Here is a 24,758-nt window from a genome sequence, read left to right on the forward strand (position 1 = left end):
TAAAACATCTCTCTTTTAACTAATTAATAAATTGGTTGCGAAAAGTAAATAAAATTCACTAGATTACTGTTAGCTAAAAGAAACAGCCAAATCGTCTCCTGTGAGACTTTGAGTGTGACATTATATAAATAGTGCCAAACAGGCACTATTTATTTTATTATATTGAATGTCTTAATTTTAAAGAAAACTTTACTGCTTTTATATAGGAATAACGTGAATTCTACAGCGAACCGTACGCGCATAATTTTCGCGCATGTAACAATTTTTAATGTTAGCCGTTGCTAAGTGCGTTGCTAACGCTGAGGGTAATAGAACAGATTATGAACTGCGTCTTAACCAATCAGATTTCAGTATTTAACATGAAAGTATAACAACATGATTATTTCGTGCAGTCCGTGATATTTCTTAGGTCGCTGTAGGTTTTGACCAATCGATAAACAGGGCGTGTCATTTTTAGTCCTGTCAGTTTCTCGTCAGTTTCAGCCACTGTAGATTTTGATCAGATTAATGGGGCGTGTAGATTTCAGTCTGGCTGTTTCTATAGAGCTATGAATTAAAAATCGTTATAGCTGCAGCTTTGCAATACGATACAAGTGAACTGGTATACATATATTTGACTATCCAAGTTTAATTAGTATCATTGACGGCTCGAAGTTTGCCGTTCTTGACACTTTTATTTTGGTATTTTGCTTGTACAAAGGAACATAGAAGATTTTGATCATAAACAGCTAATATATATCAATAAGCTGCGAATCAGCTATGACATACGGCAGAAAATACCACATGATCCCTTGGCCACTCTAAGATTCTATAAGCGGTTTTGTCTTGTGTGATATTTTCCGTCTATGGCTTTATATTTAGCGACAACTTGATTATAGAGGTTTGATGACCTTTAAAGTATATCTATATTTGATGTTTACCCAATTTAATACAGTATCTATATCAAATCCAATCAATGATTTAAACTATAAATGTTAAATACGATTGTGATTAATGAGGTATAAAAGATTTTAGCTATATAACGCCCCATCCCTTCCCTTCCCATAACAAATTTTAAACTTTCAATCATTGCCGTGAAAACCTTATTATTCGACAAAATTTTCGAAAATGAAACAGAAGTAAATTGGGGGTGGGGGGGATGGGGTCCAAAGAAACGCATACGTTGTTTTTTCTGTATTCGATGACATAAAGTATTCATATTGTGATAATGCAAATATTATCAGGAATTGTTTGATTTAAAAATTACGAGTTGGATAATATTCACGAGATGATATCAGAAGATTTTTTGTCATCAAGAATTAATTTTTTTTTTTTTTATCTAAAATCGAATTCTTGATATAAAAAAATGATTTTTTTTATATCAGAAAATCATGTTCTGATATCAAAGAATCATTTGTATTTTGTGATGTCAGAAAATCGGTTTTTGATAACAGAAAATTTTTCAATATAAGACAAGGGCTACATAGAATTACTATCAACTTAATGAATATTCCCCGTGATGCAACTTTTGTAGTCTCGTAAAAACAATTAATTGTGTTTCAAACCTGAAGAAGTGGAGATGCATGTTAATAATGTTAAATTATGCCTAATTTCACATCTGATTTCATTTTGGCAAGTTTGTCCACATATTCAATGATAAGCACTAATTTCTTTGCGATTCGCTGTGAATATTGATGAGACGATCCTTAAAAAAAGATGGCATTGCATAATAAAAAGACATTTTACTGCCGTACAGTTAGTGCTTTCAATATGTAAGACCAGAATTACCCATAACACTTATTAATACATTCAATAAATCTTCAAATAAAAAAACTGTCGTCTACACGTAAGTATAAACTTGTAACTTCTACAACAAATACAATCTAATTAATGGGTAAATATATTCTTGTGATACATTACATTTAAACTTCATTTGCATGCAAATTGATAAGAAATTCACCATTAATTTAAAGTTAATTAAGTAAATTCATGTTAAAAAACTGCGTCGAAATTTACATACACGTTTATATCGTACAAGTTATGAAATCTCAACTGATGAATTACAAAAACGTGTTATAACACACGTACGCGTACCCGTTCACGTTTTAAATCTCAACCTCTCTAATGTGCATAATCTTAACTTCCAGAGACCAAAAGATGATGATGATGATGATGATGATGATGACGACGACGACGACGACGATGACGACGTGGAAGATAGTGCTGATCATGATAATAACAGCGAAGATGGAGACGATTAAAAAATGTTGATGACAAAGACGGAAACAGAGGGGGCTTTCTATGAAGATACATGTAGTGTGGTGGTGATGATGTCGATTAAGAGGGTTTTTTAAAGCTAGGAATATTGAAGCATAAATCATTTATAGAATTAATCTCTGCTGCGAAAAGACAGATGATGACGGTGATAGGATTAACACTATAACTGTGGTCGACGGGTGCCTCCCGCAGATATAAACCTGTATTCCAAATAATAATCAAATCACGGCGTCAACCGCGCGCTTCCTCCACTTCTGCTTGCGGTGAACCTTTATGTCTGTGCTTCCCTTGTATAATGCCTTATGCATTTCAAATTCATGTTTTACAAAACATGCAAAAGGCAATAGATCGCTAGCATTCTCTAATATCAACGGGCTCGTTCTTTGCAGCGATTATAAGTGATGCATACAACACAGCTCAGATTTGTTTGTCTTGCGTTTTGGCAAAAATAAAAACAAAATTGATCTCGTCACACTATGTCACTTCATTGATCGGATTATGGTTACTACGATAAACCATAGTATATATACCATAAAATACAAAAAAAAAATATTGTCCGAATGTTGTTTCATACTTATGTTACATTTCCGGAAAAATCCGTTTATCATTTTTCTACGAAAACCAACTAAATATAAAATAAAACGTTATATAGAATTAAAACATAATTCATCTAAAAGATATTATTATGATAATTGTATATAGCAGAAAGGAGCGTAGACTTGTTTGATAAAATAATAATATTTTTTTAATCTTCTGATTTGGTGCGGACTTAATGTTTTCAAGTTGAAGCGCGTTCATGAACTATTTCAAATCAACAAACCGGGGCAAAATGTGAAACTTGGATCTATTTCATGAATGTGCTTATGAATGAACTAAAAGTAGGCGATCTGCTAAAGGGGACACTAAGGTGCCATACGAAGGATGGCTGATGCATTCAGCATGGGAGAAAGTATCGACGTAAGTAAAATATGAGGAATCACGCGTACAGACTCCGTGGTATCCAGCGTGTCTGGTCCTGTTACTGTTAGTGTTACTCCGATCATATTTATCAGAACGTTACAACAATTCTTTCATGATATTTTACATAAACGTGGAGTAGTTATGGAATATTCACATGTGTTGAAGTTTGATGTAGTACTTTTCCCCCAGGTCCCACCAATAACACTGTTATAACCCCCCCCCCCCCCCCCCCCCCAATGAAACGTCAACACCGATGTATGATTGTTATATCAGCCTCGCTGCGCTCTCGCAACCCTATTTGGTTATTTGGGTTTGCTCATTGAAGTCTATACTTCCCAAATGGAATACATAATCCAAAAGGGATTTATATAGAAGAGATTGCACTAAAATACCACTTATCAAGCATCAACTTTCAGTAAACGAATTTTTCTCTATGACCATTATTGAAAAATCAAGTTTAGTCTCCCACATGGTATATAATCATGAGCCCACAAATTATTTTTCTCAGTTCTAGCTGGGTCTGTAGCTCTTGGTCTGAAAAATTCAGATGGGTGACCTATCGGAGGTAGTAGGACTACTAGGAGCAACAGTTTTGTACATGTTAAAAAGTTTCAATATACAGCACACAAAAGAAGTGTCCTATTTGGGGACTGATTAACCATATTTCCACACAAATTCTGTGGAAAAAATTAGTACCATTAGAACCATTGTAACAAGAGTTTGGACTTTGGGTAGTTGTGTCAATCGGCATTGTGATGTAGCTATGTCGATTTCATTGTAGGCCATTCAGTCATGGCACTTTGAAATCAACAAGATTTGTCTGGCTTTTGAGCGAAGACTACGCAATCTGTGTAAATTTCACTTAAAACCAGTGTCATTTTAACTTTATTTGACGCAAAAAATAGTCTAGATACTCTACTGAAAGTCCAAGGCCTTGATAAAATGGTTATAAACTCTTCAAGCAATTTACTGATATTGTCACTTAACTTGCCTTAGACTTTCTATTAAATATGCTAACCGACCTCAGAAATTAGTATGTTAAATTCATGTGCAGCTCTAGAGGCACATTTCCATGTAAACAACTTGCACCACTTCACTTCATAGGACTGGTGATGGTATTTTAAAGAATATCATAAGCAAGTCAAGTGACGATATCTGTAGTATAATTGTCCATGGAATTTTTCGGAATCAAATATTTGTACAGAACTTGTGTGAAAATAACTTAATCTAGCGCAATTTTTTGTTCTTCGTAAATTGCAACTTTTTAACATGTAGGAACCATAGCTCCCAAGTTGTTCATCTGAATTTTTTTTCGACCAGAGGCTACAGACCAGCAGCTATCTCAATTTATGAAAACCAATTCTGCTTTATATAAAGATCGACTCCTTCACACTTTCATCATAGAAATATCACACCATATGCATTCTTTCTCATGCATTCATGTTGACAACTGCATGCTTTAATAAGTATCATCATCTTCATATTAAAAAAGTTCAGTTTTACATACCTATTAGTGGATTATTATGTAAATGAGAAATGTTCAATGAGTTGACCCATTGTAATGTTGATATAAGCATATAATGCAAGATCCATTGAAGACTGCTCTTAGGTTTAAGACAATGCTGTCTGAGAGAAACTTTAGATCACAGAAAGTTCTTTAGCCAAAACTTTTTGAATTCAATCATTCAACAGAGGTTGAGTCATGCACTCTGTGTACTTGATGTATGAAATGTGATGTCATAATTGTAGGCTGATCATTCGATGTAAATTAGTTTAATTTTGGCTAAATGTTATGCTTTGGGTAGGCAAGAGGATTCAACATTGTACTTTTCAAATTAATTTTGATACCTCTTTTACAAAATCAACTGTACTCTCTCTGTTTAAACAAAAAAATCTGCGTTCTGCCCAACAGTCATATTTTTAACATTTTAATTTGATTGGCATAAACTCAGTCACTTAAACCATTAATTAACTTTTGATTTGTTGATTGTGGAGTGAAAACAGCTTTTGTGGGTGAAAATTGAAATATTTAAAATCCAAGACTGGATTATGAATATTATCTATATAATTTGGCCTAAACCGTTTTTCTAAATAAATTATATACCTCAATGATCAAAATTTTAATTTCCGTGGGTATCAAGGAATGGCATTTAAATTAGTAGATGTCTCATGCATACACATATAAAATGGGTGAGGAGGGTAATTTATACTTTATAAACTGAAAAAAGCATCAACAGTTTCAACCCAGTTAATGATTATAAATGTAGTTTCAAGAGAGCTATTGAATTTATTTCTTATTGTGTAATATTCTGCCAAGAAGTAAAAAGTTAAGGCAATTTGACCTTTGAAATGACATAAAACTGTGTAATTTTATTGTTACAGTAATGTTAAGCAGATTGGCACTTATGTTGATCTTATATATTATCTAAAATAGGTTTTTAAACCAATCAAATACTGGTAGCTCATTTCAAAACCAAAATTAAATTCTTGGAAGATAGATATTTTAATTATTTGAAATTGCACAAATATTAAATACTTTTAGTTGCAGATATGCGGATATTTGAATTCAACATTCATGTATATCACACTTGTATTGTTTTGAAATACAAACATAAACCAAAAGTCTTTAAGCTTTTTACTGATTGTTCTCTTCTTTTTCCCTTCGCATTTATAGCTTTGTTGTTGTTATACATTTGACATAAGAAGCACATTCAAGATATTCTTTTGTGATCTTAAAGTATTTGGAACAGGTATCTATGTAAGGTAGATTTGTGGGGAGATTTTCTAATGTAAGTGACCACAGTTATATGTAAAACTAGAAATGGAAATAATAAACATTAAACCCCTAAACCAGATGTCTTAAATCATCAAATCCTTAGTATTTAAAACAACATAAGTACCAGTTATTTTATACATGAACAAAATGTGACAAAGAGGGGTTTTGTTGGGTAACATACATTGCGTGATGTTTTAAGGGACCAAATCCATCTTAATTTTGTATGAATATCTCTTTTTTTGAGACTGACATTTGTGACTATTATTTTTAACTTTGAAATTTCATAAACTTATTCACAAAATTAATGAGCAGCTGCAGACATTTTTATCTCAGTTTTACATTGTTAGGTTGAGAAATCCCTACATATGTTTGATTCAAATGAAAAAATAGAGGTATGATGATGTGTCATTCCCTGTAGTGTTGTTGTGGGCTATAATTATTTATCATGTCCACTGTTGACATAAAGCATACACATATTAATTAACAATCACCTTGGTTATGTGTTACTTAATGGTTGCATATATTGTTTTTAAAAGTCATTAATTAACTGATTGGTTCAATGAATTGAGGATTATAAGTATATAATTAACTTTGTTGTTTACTAATTTTGACACATTGCAATTAAGTGATTATTGCTTCTGATTGGTTCAAGCACTGACTTGGAATGGGCACATTCACTTAATCCTCTCACAGCAACAGGCAAAAACCTGTACACAGGGATTAATGGATCAGATTATCCAGTCTCTATTGGGGGTGTATATCTATATATACAGGTCTTTAAATATTTTCAAACAGTTATGAATGTGTGGTCCTCCTAACTGTAAGGATGTGTCAGTTAACTGATACTACAGAACTTAGTCCTACTTCATCTTTGAAATGTCAAGCATTTACAGACTCTAAAGAAAATGACCCTTTTATATCAAAGGCTAATGGAGATATTGAGGTTAACATAATGCTTTTTTACTAGTTTCATAATATAGTTATTCAATTTGTGTCCTTCATCTACAAATTTATGTCTAAGTGTACAGTATTTTAACTCCCAGAGTATACTATTCAATAATTGTTTTTATCAAAATTTGTCTGTAGCACTTACAAAAATGTTATTTTGACAGAAATAACAAATTATTTCTATATTTAACAATATGGATTTAATATGCATTTTATTTTCTAACATGCTGAAAGTGAAAACAAAGCATTATCATTTTATGTGCTTATTTGTAGGATTACCAAGTGCTTAACCTCCTTGGCAAGGGTGGTTTCGCATGTGTCTACAGAGCCCGCTCAAACAAAACTGGGATGGAAGTGGCCATCAAAATGGTATTTATTATTGCACATAAAATGATAAATAGCCTAGCATAAAACACCAATATTTTTGTTGATATTTATGATAGTTTGTTATGGTGAGTTTTTTTTCTTATTTCAGATTGACAAAAAGTTAATGAAAGCACATGGAATGGTAGCTCGAGTTAGAAAAGAAGTAGAAATTCACTCCAGATTAAAACATCCTTCTATATTAGAGGTATTTGTTTCCTCTTTTGCTGGAAAGTTAATACAATTTTAATTGTCAAGATATGTATATATATATATATATATATATATATGTCTCTATAAACTGTGGATTAATGATCAATAATCTTTGCATTTTAGCTGTTCAACTACTTTGAAGACAATAACTATGTGTACTTGGTGCTAGAAATCTGCATGAACGGAGAACTCAACCGATATCTGAAGGCAAACTGCAAGGTGCTGACAGAAGATGAAGGTAAGCAGCAAGGCATTGTTAATGTGATACTGCCTGGTACAGGGCCGGTATAAATCAAATGGAACTAACAGAGATAATCAATAATTGAGCATAAGTTTACTTTGAAGAGGGGATTTGTATTATTTTCCATCAATTAATTGGCAATCTGTTTTCTTTTAGCTCAACATTTCATGAGACAGATTGTGGAAGGAATGCTCTATCTTCACTCACATGGTATTCTGCACAGAGACCTAACTTTGGCCAACCTTCTACTGACTAGAAATATGAATGTGGTTAGTTTTTCTTTTTCTCCTATTGTCAGTCATTGACAATAATACATACATGTGTAATCTGCAGTTGATGATTACTTTTAATAATCTGCTTGTACATTTGTATGTCAGAAAGGAGTAAATATAAGTATTCAAAGGTGTGATGCTTTTCTTTGATAAAATTTTAGAACCTTTAATGAATGGTTTTTACTTTATATTCAGAAAATTGCTGATTTTGGATTGGCTACCCAGCTAACAGTTCCAGATGAGAAACACTTCACCATGTGTGGAACTCCTAATTACATCTCTCCGTATGTAATTAATAAAATATACAATGAATATTAAAGTTCTTTGATATTTCCTAAGGGAGGAAATAAAGAAAGAATGAATGAAGTGTAAAATTCATATAATTTTTGTCAACATGCAAAGACTTGAATATTTTTACTGTTGTTTCTTTAATTAAGTAATTAAGGGAGCAGACAACTGCATAGCAACATCAATGGAAAAGTTTTTCCAATTACATAATTAGTGCACAGCAGTTAATTAATCCAATTATTGATTTTTTTTCAACAGGGAAATAGCTATGAGATCAGCCCATGGTCTAGAGGCAGATGTTTGGTCCCTTGGTTGCATGCTGTACACATTCTTAGTAGGCAAGCCCCCATTTGATACCGAGGCTGTCAAAAGCACACTGAACAGAGTCATTCATGCTGACTTTGACTTACCAAGTCACCTGTCAGAAGATGCCAAAAATCTGATTCAGTCCTTGCTAAAGAAGAATCCCAAAGAGAGGCTCTCTCTGCCTGGTATGATATCTGTATGATTTGATTTGAGTATTGATCATCCATTTACATGTAGGTCTGAATTATGATTTAAAAAATTGTTAACATTTTGAAGGATGAATTTATTTATCTTTCAGATATTCTAAGGCACCCTTTCATGACCTATGATAAAGAGGCATATAGGAAAGTTTCGAAGGTTTGTATACATTTGGTTTCTCTCTCTCTCTCTCTCTTACAGCACAATCTTGCATGCATACTAAGAAAAATAAAGTATATAAAAGCCTTCTGTAATAAAGAAGGAAATGAACTTTCTGTTTTATTTTGCAGAATTTGGGTGATACATCAATTGATAGTGGACGATACACCATGGCAACCTTGACAACTTCTACCTCTTCAAAGATGACCAACAACCTCAAGCCCCGCCCCTTCCAAGCATTTCCTTTAGAGTCCAACATAGCTGAAGATGCGGAGAGAATTTTCCAAAGTAAGAAACAGAGTTCTGAAGAGAGTGAAGTTGCCAACATCTTCAACCAAAGAGTTCCAACCAGCTCAGCCATTTCCAGGCATCCACCATCACCTCCAGTCCGATTAAGGGACAGGTAAATATATAATAAATCCTCCCTATATCACATCACATTGATAAGAAATCAACAGTGGATTTGAATTTACATCAGAATATCTGATTTTGTTTTGAGTCTGAAACTTTACAATTAATGTTGAAATTTGTCTTGCAGTGAAAGAGTCACAGAGAGACAACAGTTTCTAAGGAGCAATAGCCAAGACAAGAGTAGAAGTATGGAGCATTATTCTGTGGAGCGCAGCTTGGAGGAAATCCATGGAGTCAAGCAGAACAACAGGCCTGCCCCGCAGTTTGACCCCGCCAAATACCAGGACAATCGCTCCAACACCCCGAGCAACTCCTCGGGGTGGTCCTGTAGTTTATCCCTTCACAGCAACGATCCCAAGAATGTGGCTAGTCCTGCTGTCCATGGTTATAGTGACACCAGTAGTCATGGAGTCAGCAAACCGTCTGCCAGTGACCTGTCTTCCCAAAGTAGTGAATTCAGTCTTTATAACACAAAGAAGGTGCTAAACTTTGAAAGTGACAGCCTCCATGAGAAGTCCCGACATAAAGACGGCCAGGACTACGAGTCTTCTTCCTCGCACTGCAGCGCCAAGCACTCTTACTCCCAGCAGGGATATGTGGGTCAGTATGGAAGGAGCAAGTCCGTGGATGATTTCCTGGATAGTGATATTGACACTAATGCTAACTGCAATAGCAAGTCAGAACAGTTAAACAAGACTGAGGTGACCAGAAGTGTGAAAAGTTCCACTGCATCGTCGTCCAAAGAAGGGAAAGGAAACAAAGGAATCAGGGACTCTGTTCAACCTCTCTCTGCAGTCAGGCTGTGTCCAATTCGCCAAAAGACAAGGAATGCTGTTGTAAGTTGAAGATATATACCTGTAGTTAATATTTAGCACTGTGTTGAACTATTTTGTCCAACTTTTATTTTATTTTTTTGTTGAAAAAAAATCTTATTTACCATTTATTTTCCAGGTCAACATTATGGAAAATGGGGAAGTTTGCCTGGAGTTTGTGAAACAGAAGCAGAAGGTTGAAAAGGTGATGGAGGTCTTTGTCATCTCCCCCGATGGTATGAGTGTAAAGATCTACCAGCCAAACCATGGCAAGGGGGAGCCCATCTCGGACCACCCTCTCCCACTCCCTGAGTCACCCACCAAACAGTTCACCTTCGATGAGCTCCCAGAAAAATACTGGAAAAAATACCAGTATGCTGCAAGGTTAGTCCTTTCTCTATATTATCACATATTTCTAAATCATTTTAACCATGTGTCTTACATGAAAATTAGAAATAGAACTTGAATTTGACAAATTCTTCTTTCTCTCAGGTTTGTGAAACTGGTCAGGTCCAAGACCCCTAAAGTAACCATTTACACTAGCAAAGCTAAGTGTATGTTGATGGAGAACTCACCAAACCATGACTTTGAAGCAGTATTCTATGATGGTAGGCACTTGTTTATCTCCTTGTTTCTTCTTTCCAAGATTTGCTGATTTTTGAAACTGCCTCAATAATACATGTAGTCAGAGTGAATAACTTTTATTATATTCAAGTCTCTTACATGCCATTTTTTCTGTCAGAGTGCATTTTTACCTATGTGACACTTTAATAAATGATGCCTTTTATGAATATACTTCAAGAACACACATTTTTGCCTAGTATTTGATATAAAAATGAATGTCTTAAATGACAAGGGAACTGATTTCTGTGAATTTTATAACAAGGCAATTTTCCTGGAGATGACCAAACTAATTTCTGTGATGATTGTTTCCCATGGAGTAAGTTTGTTGTGTAGCAGCTTCCTGTCACCTTTTTAAAGCACTCATACTACAACTTTAGCCTAATAACACCTTTTGCTGTGTATCTAAAAGAAATATTTATTTACTTGTAGTCAAAGGAAGTAATACATGATAAAAACATTTCAGCTCATCTTTATCTCATCCAACTTTTATAAACTTCATTTTTCTGTAATGGATATTTTCAATGATAATCTTATAAGTGAATCTAATATCAAAAGATTATAATGAAGCTTTATTTTTTATTTTTTTGCCTTCCTTTTTTTTAAAAGATAGTTACTAAATGGGTATATACCGGTACATGTATCTATTTAGTGAAAGAATATCAGTAGATTTTAATGAATCTTTGTTGTTTTTTGTCTTTTTTAAAAGATAGTTTATGGATAAATATAAGTATAATTAAGGCAAATTTAGTTTTGGAAGTAGCAGCAGATTTTGTTTTTTCATTCCTCTTTATCTTTGTAAGAGACAATGTACATTTTTTTTATTTTAATGTTGCAATTTGTGCTGCAATTTGAATTTTGCTGAGACTTTTCAGTGTTGTGAGCATTTTTTTTTTTTCATTCTAATTTTTGTGCATTTGATGCAAAAAATATGCTAAATAAACATAAGAAATGATTGCAATGGTTGAAACAAATTTTATTTGCATTACAGGTGCTAAATTCACAATGAACTCCACAAACATTCGAATCATAGAGAAGACAGGGACATCGCTGGTGTTGGAGTCTGAGGACACGCGACAGAGACTGGCTGAGGAGACACAGCACTTATTGGAGTACGTGAAGCAGTGCAGACAGCAGTGCCTTGAGCTGGAGTCTGTCATAGAGTCTGTTCAGCAGCGCTGTAGCACCAAGGGCCAGCAGTTTTTTCCAGTCATTGTGGGCCGACGCCCCAATGTCAACCTGAATGATTCCCAGCGGTCCTATTCCACCAGTGACCCTCCCAGTTCTCTGGGCATGGACAATGTCAGTACTCCCTCCTCTGGTTCTGGAAGACCCCCCACTGTAAGTTTCGGAAGAGTTTGCTTTCTTTTCTTTTTCCTCTTAAAATAGATGATGTCCATAGGTTTATACATTGTTGTTTTGATTGTTGTTTTAGATGTCATCATTTGATGGAACTGTTGTCAGTACAGTGACAGAGTGTGTGGATCCCTCCTCTGCTTCAAGACTGACAGACGACTCTCATGACCAGACACTGAGAGCCCAGCAGATCGCAGAGCGCCTTGGTAACATTAGTCCCACCTCAACTCTGCAGAGTGAGAGGTTGAACAATGTGAGTCCTACATCTAGTCATGGTAGCAGCACTCAGCTACGCAAGTCCACAGTGTTACGCAGTGTTTTTGTCAAAGACATTGGATGGGCATCACAGGTAAATTGATATTTCTTTGTGAAAGCTAGTGCCAGAAGATCAGTTAGAAATATTTGAATTACAGATCAATTACCATACATGGACATGTATAATCAAAATTGTTCTGTTCATTTTCAGCTGTCTAATGGAGAAATATGGGTAAAATTTGATGATGGAACCCAAATAGGAGTAAAGCCAACCACTACCACAGTTAAATATGTGGATCTTCAAGGAAAACTTTTTAGGTATGAAACTTGGCATTTCTTAAGTTCTTTGAAAATCACATTATTCTTAATTGTTATGTAATACATTATCTCTATTTAATATATGATTTCAGTAAAAATAAAAATATGTTTTTCTTGTTGGCAGATTTCAAAGAACTGACATTCTTCCAGAAGCAGTCAAACTTAGACTGGGGAAAGTCCCTGTGGTGCTAGAGACCCTCATGCAGGAGGCCCCTCCCACCTCCACCCCCTCCAGCACCTACCACTGAGGAAACCCACCCAGTGAAGCGAAAATCTCAACCATGTTTATCTGTGATAGTGCCATAATGAATCCATTACTCATTTTGTCTTAGTGCTGTGATAACCTGTAGGCAGCTGATGTTGTTCTGTGTAGAAGTGTTTCATGGATCTGATCGGGTGTTGACAATTACCTAAATATGAAATCTGTGCAGAGTTGTACCATATGTAGATATCAGATTAAAAGTACAGTTTTACCAATAGATTGTACATGACATAGATGTATATAGTCTAGATTTTAGATAAGAAAGTCTCAGCTTCAGAGAAATAACTGCTGTTATAGTTTATGTTTCTAGTTTAGTGCTATTGGCTATGGTAGGATGTCTTGTTTGTGCTATATTTTACAATGAGGTTCATAAATTATCAGAAAGATATTTATTTTAATGAAGGTAGAATTGTGTTCATTCTTTTGTGTGTCTTTTTTTAATATCAAGTTTGTTTTTTCTTACACAACGAAAAACAGCATTGCAATTTCTGTTTACACATTGTTATTTTTACAAAATTTTATTTTGCACAGATTTTTTTATTCCACTGTGAGAGTTTTAAGTCATTACGCACATGCAAAAATACACAGCTCCTATGTTGATTCACTTTACACAGGTAATGAAATGAGATTTTATTTCAAAAGATACAATTATCAAAACCGAAACGGTTAGAGTAAAAAGAATTGATTTTATATTTTAACTGATATGATTTTTAAAGTCCTTTTTTTTTTAATTATTTGCATTTTGATATTAGTTTTATTTGTGGGTAATTAGTGACATTGAATATTAGTATTTATTGTTGAGTACCATAGCCAATTTCATGCTTATATTGTTAATTATTAAACTAGTCTTCATATATATTATAGTTATATGATATAAATAAAGAATTAAAAATCTTTACTGGTGTCTTGTGCATTCACAAAAATACATGTACATTGTATTATGATAGCCATTCATATAGTCAAACCTTGTTTTCCCCGTCTTGGTGTGACAGAGAAAAATCTTGAGATATTCAAGGATTCATTATAAGAGTTGAAAAGACCTTAGTTGGTACTTTCAACTTTTATACTTATATTATATTATTCATAGTAATTGAAATGTTGTTGGAAATATTAAAGTATATAACTGTACATAAGAAAATTGAATTTTATAAGTGCAAGAACATAATACTGTGAAATTGAAATTGGAAAGGCTCTTCATCATCCTTTGACAGGAATTAAACTTTGCTCACATTCAGACATGGAGGAATGAGAGTTGTTTGCATGTGATAGTTATATTGACCTTTTGTGATATAAAATATGCTGCACAAAGGATGATGTCTTACTTCAGTAAGACTTTTTAGGTCACCTGAGTAATCTCAGGTGACCTATTGCTATCCGTTTTCGTCCATCGTCGTGTGACGTGCGTTGTCCGTTGTGCTTTAACAATTTTACATTTTTAACTTCTTAAAAACTACAAGGCTAATTGTTACCATTTTGGTGTGAGGCATCTCTATGGTAAGAGGAATCTAAATTGTGAAATCCTTGGCTCTACCACCCCCAGGGCACCACAAGTGGGGCCAAATATGCAAAAAAAAGAGCCAAATTTTTAAAAATCTTCTCTACTCCAACACATGTGAGGAAAAAACTGGTTGCATGGTTATGATGTCCATGAAGCTTTCTACCAAATTTGTGAAATTCATGGCCCCTGGGTCAGGGGTTCTGGCTCTAGGGTGGGGTCAATATGGCTATATAGTAAAAATGTATTAAATCTTAGAATATCTTCTTCTCTACTCCCATATATATTTGTTAAAAACTAAATGCATGATTATGATGTCCAAGAAGCCCTATACCAAAATTGTGAAATTCATGAACCCTGCTGTGTCAGGGGTTCAGGCGGCTCTAGGGTGGGGCCAATATGGCCATTTGTTTTCCCTTGGACTGAAATGTCACACTTTCATTGGTTTAAACATAGCACTTGATTGCCTCATATATCTCTATATTTGGTCAATGAGAAATAATATTTGGCAATATGGCCATCATTGGCCGATGCTTCGCTTACTTTTTTTGACATTTCATAGTACGGTATTTAATACATAAACTGCATGCCATAAGTTCTTAAAGTATTTGGAGTAGTTGCCCTTTGAAATTCTTTAAAATTAGAGTAGTTGCCCTTAGAATATTGACGTCACATTGTTTTGTCTGGAGCAGAACAAAATGGCAGCGTCAAAATTTGCTCAAATCTCTGCAGAGAAGGGAGAAAACATTTAAAATTGAATAGCAACAAAACATTGTAAGTGAACATGGGTGAAGCATAGATTTTAAAAGAGTATTTGAAAGATGAGATTGAAAATTTTGAAGATTTTAAATTGAGTTAAATTGGACGAGATGTTAGGCATCTTGTACATGGCTTTGCGTAGGTCATCGCTATTTGTGAATAAATATGTCACTTGATAGTCCTCAGGAAAACAAAACACATATTAAGTTAGTTACTGACTCACTACGGAAATATATTGGGTTGATCAATCTCATAGATCTCTACCAAATTTGTGAAATTCATGGCCCCTGGGTCAGGGGTTCTGGCTCTAGGGTAACTAACCTAATAAGTAATAATAGTAAAAATATATTAAATCTTAGAAAATCTTCTTCTCTACTCCCTTATATATTTCTTAAAAACTAAATGCATGATTATGATGTCCATGAAGCCCTCTACCAAAATTGTGAAATTCATTACCCCTGTGTCAGGGGTTCAGGCTCTAGGGTGGGGCCCATATGGCCATATAGTAAAAATGTATTAAATCTTAAAAAATCTTCTTTACTCCCACACATGTGGGCAAAAAACTGAATACATGGTTATGATGTCCACTAACTCCTCTACCTAAATTGTGAAATTCATGGCCCCTGGGTCAGGGGTTCAGGACATGGGGGGGGGGGGGGGGGGGCAATATGGCAATATAGTGTTATTGCATATAATGTTTTAAAATCTTCTTCCCTATTTCCACACATCTGTATGAAAAACTGACTTCATAATTATGTTTACCAGGAAGTCCTCTACTAAAATTTTAAATTTCATGTCCCCTGGAGTATGGGTTTTGACTCTAGGGCAGGGCCAAAATGGATGTATAGGTGTTAATGCATTATTATTAAAATGTTTAAAAATTATCTTCTTTACTCCCATACACCTGAAAGGAAAACTGAATTCATGATTTTGTTGACCAGATCTTTAAGTTTTTCGCCAAAATTATAGGTTTCATAGTTCTTTTTGAAAGATTTCAGGCAGGGAGGTGGTCGTCATTACAAATTTATAATTTTTCTACTCCAGAATGAAACCCAATTAAATGAACATATGAGACTCCTCGACAACTTTGTGTATGGTTTCTATGCTACTCAGGTGACCGTTAAGGCCTATTGGCCTCTAGACTTTAAATTTTGAACTGTCATGAATCGTTAAATGAAAAGTCTTGAATTTTTCTAATATGAGAGCTATGAAAGGGCCGAAGTTCCCATTAACTCCCCTGCCAGGAACCGAGCACAAGTTAAGGGCTGCGTTCAAGATCGTAGCAGCTAGCCTAGCTGCAGGGTCGTAGATATCTAGGTCTATTGAACAGACTGTCAGATTTCAGATTTGAAGTTGGAAATATTCAACTAAAGACATAATTTGTTAATTTCAAGCGGAAATATGTTTAATATAAAATAAAATATGTGTTTAAATTTATTATAACCTAAAGGATGAACAAAATATCACTAAGTAAATAGATTTCATGTTTTTTACAAAGTGGTAACTAAGGTTGCCATCTTGAATTGGATGCCTAGCATAAAATATTTAGCCTACGAATATCTACGTAGCAACTAGGCTAGATTATCGTTCAACTACGTAGCAGCTACAATCTTGAATGCAGCCCAGATAGCATTTTGTTTTCAAAACTAATTTAAAAATCAGACTTGTTAAACTGCTCGTCCATGATATGCTATACAATTGTCATGTCCATACAAGGAAAATTAAGTCCTGGTTTAATGTGTTTTTTAACATTTTCTAGGAACTTGAAGTCCTGGTTTTTATGTGAATGATAATAGGCTTTTTAACATTTTCTAGAAACTCGGGTAAAGGATGAAAACAATGAAGATCATTGTAAAAAGTTCAGGTTGGTTTTCCTTATGATACTACCTTTTATAAATACATGTACTGGTATATGCATTTTGTTCAGAGGCAAACATCTAGTTTAGGAAAAGCTAGTACACGTACTATAGACTTGTAAAAATTCTCCTCTATACTACACTTTAATATCAAACTAAAATTAGACTAGTAAAATCATTCTTCTACGATATGTTCAATACATTCTGATTAAAATTAGACTTGTAAAATTGCTCCTCTATAATTTGCTATACGATTGTATATTAAGCATTTATATATAAATGCAATATATCATAAGGAAAATCAAGCTGAACTTTTTAAATATCAGTCATCTTGAGCTTTGACTTCCCTCCCAAGTGGCTGTACTACGTGTTAGACGGTAAGTTACCGGTAAATGAACTGTTCCTCCAAGATAACTTTCCTACAAGATTGTCATGCTGTCTCTGTCTAGGGGGTTAGGATTAAATCTGTCGCGTCTTACGTCTATCACCTGCCTCCTCAATCTGTCGATCAATATCCACAGATAAATGCTACATCATTTTACTTCAACATCATACCAATTAACTACTGCAATTCGTCCACTTAATGAATGCTTACACAACTATTATGCCTAATCTATTGAATCACAGATAATGAGTCAAATATTGTGGTTTTCTTGGAACAGTATTTTTAAGAATCCTTGTGTCATATGCTCCTTCCCATATACACAATATGTGAGCAGCCAATTTTAAATCATTCAACTTGAAGATATTTATGTTCCACTGATTTGAAACCCTTGCAGAAAGGACCTTTCTTGACACAGGGGTTATAGTTTTAACATGAAAATTTGTGAAATATTGTCTTCATTAAATATATTCACAGATAATTTTTGCAAGAATAATTTTATCATTTTATAAAAATTAGATTCTATTTACCAGTGTGTGGCCCTCAAAATTTACTAATGTTTATAATTTTTCAAACTTGCTTGCTTATATTTACAATTTATAGCTTCCATTTTCTCCAGAAATTTCTTTTCTCTGTATATCAAAATAAATTTTTTTTTACTTCATTTTATGTATGAATCCATATATTTTATAGGATTTGAGACGTGAAATTCATATGGCATCACTGTTGTATAATATGACCACATGTAATAGCCCAAATTGAAGCAAAAGTCTTACAAGAGGCCCAGGGACCACATTGCTCACCTGAGCAACAATAGCAAACTGACATGATTTTGATCCAAACACCTTCAATAAATCAAATTCAAGGATTTTATATATAATTCTGCTATGACCTTAACCTTAACCTAGAAACATGGTTCAAGGTAAATGCATACCCTTTACCCAAAGGGACTCTGTGGGTGAAGTATGAGGCAGATTGGGGCAAGGGGAGATATGATATGCTCCAGACAAGCGATCTTGGACGTCAGGACGTACAGATGGACTATAGTGATGGAGACTGATCACTATAGAGCACCTGCAGAGTAAGGCCGACTATTGGTAAATATGCTGAATATGAATATGATGCCGATTCAGAATGGGTTTAAAGGTAAACCGATGTACTCCTTCACTACTTAAATGTTCTAGCCTAATCTTATTTTTTGTAAACTGTTTTATTTGGTAATTTACATAAAAACATGACACAAAGCATACTTCTCACATAATATCATTGAAACATTAAGGCAGTGTAACAATTCACAAATAAACAAAACAGTTTTTCAACAAATCTATAAAAACAAGGGATTATTGCAAAAGCAAAAAATATTAATTCTATGACAATGAATAGGTACATACAATAATGCAAGACAACCTAGATATTAATTCATTTGTAGCTTATATGGATTTCATGAAAAGGAAGACTTTACAAAAAAAGCTTACTACAATAAAATGAACAAAATTATGAACTAAAAAGTTGTAGGATTTACATATTGTGATAATAGTCTAGTGGTTTTCTTTTTTCAGTCTTGCTGACTCCTAATTATGGCGTTCTCTATGAACTATCTTGACTGTTTATTCTTTCATCCGATAATGTTCTTATTGCACAATTATTTTCCTGGTTTCTTTTTCCCAGCCCTGCAAATAACACATACAACATTTTATTATTTTTTTTTCTTTCCCCATTTTTAGTTGCTTTTTAGAGCTCGTTTTCAAAATACCATCGATTTTCCCACTTGGTGACAGTCTTGTTTTTGTCTGCAGCTCGCTACATCAAGATGTCCGTTGCTTCGCAAGTATCACTTGCTGCCGAAACTCCCACACAGTACGACCACTTTACAGCTGGCTAGCTCACTTTGCCGGCATCAAAGAAATGCAGCTATCTTAACAATAACTCAACATGACTTTTAAAAGGAAGACTGTTTAGTATTTATTCAATAGATGTACTATATAATGCATGCATATATACATGCGTTTACAAACAAATGTTCTTTATATATTGATTTCCTGAACACCGTAGGTCACAGATTATTTACATGATACATTTACTTCTTTACTTCCTTACTCTCTCTTCTCTCTCTCATTTTAGTCACGAGCGGTAAATGCTCAGTCTAAATACTCAGACTTGAGGCTAAGTATTGACTTCAGAAAAGTTGTTGACTGTGGGGCCTGATGAAGCCCTATTTCATTTAGCCAGCTGTGTGTTCTCTCTCTCTCTCTCTCTCTTTTCATATACCAGTATTGGAATAGTCATTCCAAAAACACAAGAATAATTTCAAATATTAGTATTAATAAGGGAAATTGTTTTCTGATCTGCAGTACATTATTTTTAATGCAATTGCACTGTTTCAAGCGCATGCATTGTTGTGGCGGCGGCATGTTTTTGATGCTGGTAAAGCGACCAGACGACTGTATCTAGTGAGCTGCTGACAAAAACTTTGACTCTCACTAGGTTGCAGAATTGATGGTATTTTGAAACAAGCTCTATTTTCATTAATCTTGATTTATTGTATAGTACTTAATCTTCCAATGATTACTTGAACAATATTATTTAAAGGGGCAATTGTAAGCCAAAATTTTACCATAATTTGTCAAGTTATATGTGAGATTCAATGCTCATATTTCTTTGTTATGTTAACAAAGCTTGACCTTTGTTTTGTTTATAACTAACACTGCATGGTGCAATGCCTCCCTGACTTCATCAAAGTGAGCTAAAAATCACGAAAGATGTTTGAATAAAACAAGTATACGTATGCCTACTTTTTCTTGGATTTTGCATCTGTGGACTGGAACACACTGCTAGCAGCCATCAGGTTTTCTATATACTGCCCGAGGACTTGGTTCTCAGATTTCAGCTTCAAGTTCTCCTCTTTGACTGAGTCCACTCTTGATGACAGATCTATCAGTTAATATGATTCTCTTATTTAAAGTTACACTGTCATATTATGTTACTTTAGTGTTTGTTGTTTATTGTCTACATTTGAAACATAACTGAAAGACACGAATGACCTGGAACACACAATTATTCAATAATCTAGACTAAAGTGAGTACAGGAAAATGTCAGTATTCATGTAAAAATTTCTTGTGGTAAAAATATAAACACAGTCTACTTCCTATTTATTCTGAGGCTATTAGCCTTGACAGTCACATGATATCTTACAAAATTAAGGTCATAATTACAGTATTCTGGTTTTCACAGATGTGGAAAATACCAGTGGACTTTACCAAGTCTATACACATTATATGATGATACTTTGCACTTATATGGAAAAGTATTCCAGCATGAGTCGACTGCATGTTATTATTTTCTTGTTATTTTTGGTTGCAAAAACTTCATTTGATATTTGTAAGTGGTGTGTGTTATGGGGGGGGGGGGGGGGGACTAAACCAAAGCGGTAGTTCTCTTACCATCCAGAGTGTTTTGCAATTCAAGAACTTGATTAATTAGTCTCTGTTTTTCTTCCAATTCATCAGGATTAGCATCAGGATCAAGACCTGTTTATTAGGAAAATATGTATTCATCATTATGTAAATAAGAACACACTATGGGTACACACAAAAATGATAAAGACAACATACAAGTATGTATATGCAAGAAAAATAATATTATTGTTAATATATTAAATATGTCATAGTTATCATGATGTAAGAAGCACATACTGTTAAAACTTTCACTGGACAGTCCTGTCTGATTATGGAAGTTTTTATTTGATAGTTCACCTATAAAAAAAAAAACCGCTAATTAAAATTATGACAAAATATAAATTCAGATACATGTAAATATGACTTGATTCATAACAGGTTTTAATAACTGAAGATTTTTTCATAAACTTTCATAGACACACATCTCTTGAAAAATAGCCATTTTTAAGGATCATTTTATACTTTAATTAATCTTTTATGATAAGACTTAGATATATATAGAATTAGTTAGAAGGGACTATTTCTCACAATGTGGAGAGTGAAGAAAGAGGAGACAATGTAATGAAAAAATCCTATGTAATTCCTCCAGGAAAAGGATTTATTGACCAAAAATTTAAGACATTGGGTTGACCAAAACTATAAATAAATGGGGACATATTGGGAACAGATTGTTGATTAACACAGGTGGCTGATGATGATCATTCTTTGTTATTGAGTTTTGTATATGAGATGATTTGTTAGGGGATGGAATGACTGGTATTCATTAAATTAGTCTTGGTAGATATATTTGACTGGGCTAGATATTTTTGATTGAGTAGCCTGTACCATTGAGGGAGTCAGTCCAATCGTAAAGCCAAGTCCAATTTCTACAAAGATATCTGTCCCAAACAGTAATTTACATGTAATTCTATGCAGGGCTGGGGTAATTTAAGATGGGGGGGGGGGGCAAACTTTGGATTTCGGGTACGTACCACAGTCACTGTCACTTGAGAGTGGAATACTGTACATGTTGTCCCCTTTATTGTCCGTCATGTTTCTATATTATGGTGATCTGAACACAATTACAAGCCTATGGAACAATGTAAACAACAAACTGTCACTGGCTGAGTTGACCACGATGCTTTACTGGGCTTGTTCACACCCCATCTGTTCAAGATCTTCTACAAACCTACGAATCATATAAAAACAACAGTCGTAACTGCGAATTATGCTACTAAACAAATGTTTTCGTCATATTAAACATGATAATCATACATAATGTACATAATTTCATACTCACATACTTATCTTCCGGTCTCCATAATTTTGCCGAATCACGTGATTGTGACGTCACTGTAAGGTGCTCGTTCACACACGACTTCATTCAAGTTGTCAACAGAGAGGCAAGGTGTAAGAGACAACTGTCAACTACTTGTTCATTATCTAGTGTTCACCTAATTTGAAATGTGACGAAAGTGAAAAAAATCAACCGTCATAATGTGAAAAGTAAGTTTCAAATTTATTGAAATCATTTTTTACATTAATAACTGAAAACTTTTAAATCAGATAGGTAGATATGTCGAATGTATGAATATATAAGGTACCCGGTATTCATGCTTTCAAAAAGTGTGAAGAACATTATCAGCGTAGGCGGTGTAGAAAATATTTGTCATCAATTAACGCCGATATGTTTAAATTTCAAAGTGCAGGTTGAATATAAATCAAGTATATAATGGAAGAGTATGAATACCAATGGCAGGTACACATGTGTTTTGTATTGATATTGTATGTTAAGAAAAAGTTTTCAAGAACATATCATTTGTATGTTTTCTAGGTTACTGAAAATGGCCTTTCGTTGCATTATATTATACACTGAATAAATCTTGCTCATTTACTTACTAAGCTTATAAATATCAGTTATATGATTTACCTAACAAGAAATGAGTGATATGTGTGTCTTTCAAAATGTGATATTCTTTATATGATTGATAAATGTAAATATGAATTAAACTTTTATTCCAGAATATGTATTCCATCAGTGAATTTTTTGAAGGAATTTTTTCTCAAATCTGCTGAATAAGGTGTATGTGATTGTTGGATTTTTGTGATCTTTTGGATAATTCCATCTACACATGGGGAGATCAGTTTTTAAATAGGAGGTGATGAAGACTCCTCCAGCATGACTGAGGTGCATAGCAATCACCTCCAACGCCTCAACTCAGGGCTCCCTGAAGGATGGGAGGCACGACTGGCTGCAGAGCAGGGCAGAATCTATTACCTCAAGTGAGTATTACACAATATACATGCATGTACTCTTTTATACAAAGAAACGAAAGCTATATCCCAGATAATCAAAATGTTTTTTATCACGTTCATGATTGACTCTTGAAAAAAGAGTTCAAAGTCGTCAATCTTCAATGAACTTTGAGAGAATTCATTACAATTAAGGCAATGAATTATATAGTCAACGTTGCAGCATGCAGCAGACAGAAATTAATTCACTGCATTCATCAATTGCCCCTAATTCATTAGTAGTTTTTGTTGATGAAATTAAAAGCAAACACTGAATATGAATGGTCCCAAGATAATGAGGAAATTAGTGGAAAAATTCATTTCATTTACATCATTTGTATTGACTGAAGTAGTTTGAGCTACTAGTGTTTATTTCATTTTGGTCTATTTTACATATATGGCAATGGAATGGAATGTGATGTACTGCCTGCCCTAGACTGCCTAAAAAGCTATCTGTAAAAAAAATTGAGTGAATATAACAAAAGTATTGAAAAGGACTTTTACCAATGACTATACGCGTATTAAAAATGGATTTAATTGAAGTAGAATTTGGAGAGAAACTAAAAGCACTAAAATTTTCTAATTGGGAAACACTGGCAAAGTTGGAAGCAATATCCAATTAATACACTAAATCCATGCATAATTGCATATCACTTTGCCATTATATTGAGAATTTCATTTATTAGGAGATTCCCATTACCCCGTAAATGACAATATTTTTGATTTAACAGAAAGTCCTTCAAAGAAATCCTCTAGACTTGTTCAAGGGATAAAAGATACAAGATTTTGGTCCTCGCCATTTCAATTTCCACTTCATAACATGGATTGACTGGCCTTTTCATGTGCCAATTCTTTAATATCTCTAGAGTAGTTTAAAAAGGAAATTTCAATAGCTTTTCATAGGCAGACAAAAAACCATCATATATCAAGATGTTTCATTGCTCATTCTCTGATTATATGAGTGATATCAATTGATAAATTGAGAAATTGACCCTCTACCCTATAACCTCCCAAAGCGAAAAAACCTGTCCTTTAAAAATGATATTTACTCTCCACCTTTCCATGTCAAGAAGCCAAGACCCTATTTTGGCCACCATTGTGCAGTGAACAATATCAACAATTTCATTTTAATCCATTTTAATATTACTTTTGGTTATTTAACGTTAAGACATACAAGCTGTTCTATTGAAATCAGGCTTAATGGAATGTTTAGATATGGACAGCTAATATTCTGGCACTTAAATATAACATTGTGTGGCTCTACGAGTCAGGTCAATAGAAATGGACATTTGCAAAAACTTGATTTAAGCTGACCATTGCTGTAAATGTCTGAATTCCAATAAAGGGGGATCATGTAGATTATTAGTATGAGCTTGAAAAGGTGATAGGGAGAAAGACAGGGGGCATTCCATTAGTGTTTGATGAAGGTGAAATATTTCAATAAAAGATTTCACCCCCTAGTGGTTTTTCACTGCGTGAAGAGTTGAACTGTAGAAGGAACTGTAAATTTCTTCCGCAAATATT

At 34.0% G+C, this 24,758-nt stretch overlaps 3 protein-coding genes across 5 annotated transcripts in view; 2 read left to right on the plus strand and 1 right to left on the minus strand.

The window, feature by feature from the left end:
• Nucleotides 1–3,019: 3,019 nt before the first annotated feature.
• Nucleotides 3,020–13,913, plus strand: LOC105326368 (serine/threonine-protein kinase PLK4). 2 transcript variants are annotated; one of them, XM_011426365.4, is made up of 17 exons: nt 3,020–3,213; nt 7,214–7,309; nt 7,416–7,511; nt 7,640–7,754; nt 7,914–8,026; nt 8,225–8,313; nt 8,576–8,808; nt 8,922–8,980; nt 9,112–9,383; nt 9,519–10,227; nt 10,343–10,587; nt 10,696–10,811; nt 11,090–11,143; nt 11,816–12,165; nt 12,260–12,529; nt 12,647–12,753; nt 12,878–13,913. In XM_011426365.4, the coding sequence occupies exons 1-17, from the start codon at nt 3,178–3,180 to the stop codon at nt 12,999–13,001; spliced, it is 3,084 nt and encodes a 1,027-aa protein (XP_011424667.3). In that variant the 5' UTR covers nt 3,020–3,177; the 3' UTR covers nt 13,002–13,913. The 2 variants fall into 2 exon arrangements, with proteins under 2 accessions (XP_011424667.3, XP_065931073.1); XM_066075001.1 differs by lacking the exon at nt 11,090–11,143.
• A 4,785-nt stretch (nt 13,914–18,698) lies between these two features.
• LOC105326369 (short coiled-coil protein B) lies at nt 18,699–22,371 on the minus strand. Of its 2 annotated transcripts, none has more exons than XM_011426367.4 (6): nt 22,247–22,371; nt 21,935–22,131; nt 21,201–21,260; nt 20,949–21,035; nt 20,300–20,438; nt 18,699–19,177 (listed from the first exon to the last, which is right to left on the minus strand). In XM_011426367.4, the coding sequence occupies exons 2-6, from the start codon at nt 21,993–21,995 to the stop codon at nt 19,150–19,152; spliced, it is 375 nt and encodes a 124-aa protein (XP_011424669.1). In that variant the 5' UTR covers nt 21,996–22,131; nt 22,247–22,371; the 3' UTR covers nt 18,699–19,149. The 2 variants fall into 2 exon arrangements, with proteins under 2 accessions (XP_011424669.1, XP_011424668.1); XM_011426366.4 differs by having other exon boundaries at nt 22,243–22,370.
• The window catches only part of LOC105326370 (microtubule-associated protein futsch), a 38,725-nt gene continuing 36,268 nt past the window's right edge, over nt 22,302–24,758 (plus strand). The window contains exons 1-2 of the mRNA XM_066075006.1: nt 22,302–22,448; nt 22,965–23,225. Of these exons, the coding sequence (XP_065931078.1) occupies nt 23,122–23,225 (104 nt within the window). The 5' untranslated portion in view covers nt 22,302–22,448; nt 22,965–23,121. The remainder of the gene's footprint in view (nt 22,449–22,964; nt 23,226–24,758) is intronic.

Source organism: Magallana gigas, chromosome 2, assembly GCF_963853765.1.
Source record: "Magallana gigas chromosome 2, xbMagGiga1.1, whole genome shotgun sequence".
Taxonomy (NCBI): Eukaryota; Metazoa; Mollusca; class Bivalvia; order Ostreida; family Ostreidae; genus Magallana; species Magallana gigas.

Excerpts from the sequence above, each read along its gene's own strand:
- LOC105326368 (XM_011426365.4), top strand. The coding sequence starts at position 3,178 with ATGGCTGATGCATTCAGCATGGGAGAAAGTATCGAC. Across the intron at positions 8,809-8,921 it reads AGAGAGGCTCTCTCTGCCTG|ATATTCTAAGGCACCCTTTC; the intron begins GTATGATATCTG and ends TTTATCTTTCAG. Across the intron at positions 8,981-9,111 it reads CATATAGGAAAGTTTCGAAG|AATTTGGGTGATACATCAAT; the intron begins GTTTGTATACAT and ends TTTATTTTGCAG.
- LOC105326369 (XM_011426367.4), bottom strand. The coding sequence starts at position 21,995 with ATGACGGACAATAAAGGGGACAACATGTACAGTATTCCACTCTCAAGT. Across the intron at positions 20,439-20,948 it reads ATTGCAAAACACTCTGGATG|ATCTGTCATCAAGAGTGGAC; the intron begins GTAAGAGAACTA and ends ATTAACTGATAG. Across the intron at positions 19,178-20,299 it reads GATGCAAAATCCAAGAAAAA|GGCTGGGAAAAAGAAACCAG; the intron begins GTAGGCATACGT and ends TGTTATTTGCAG.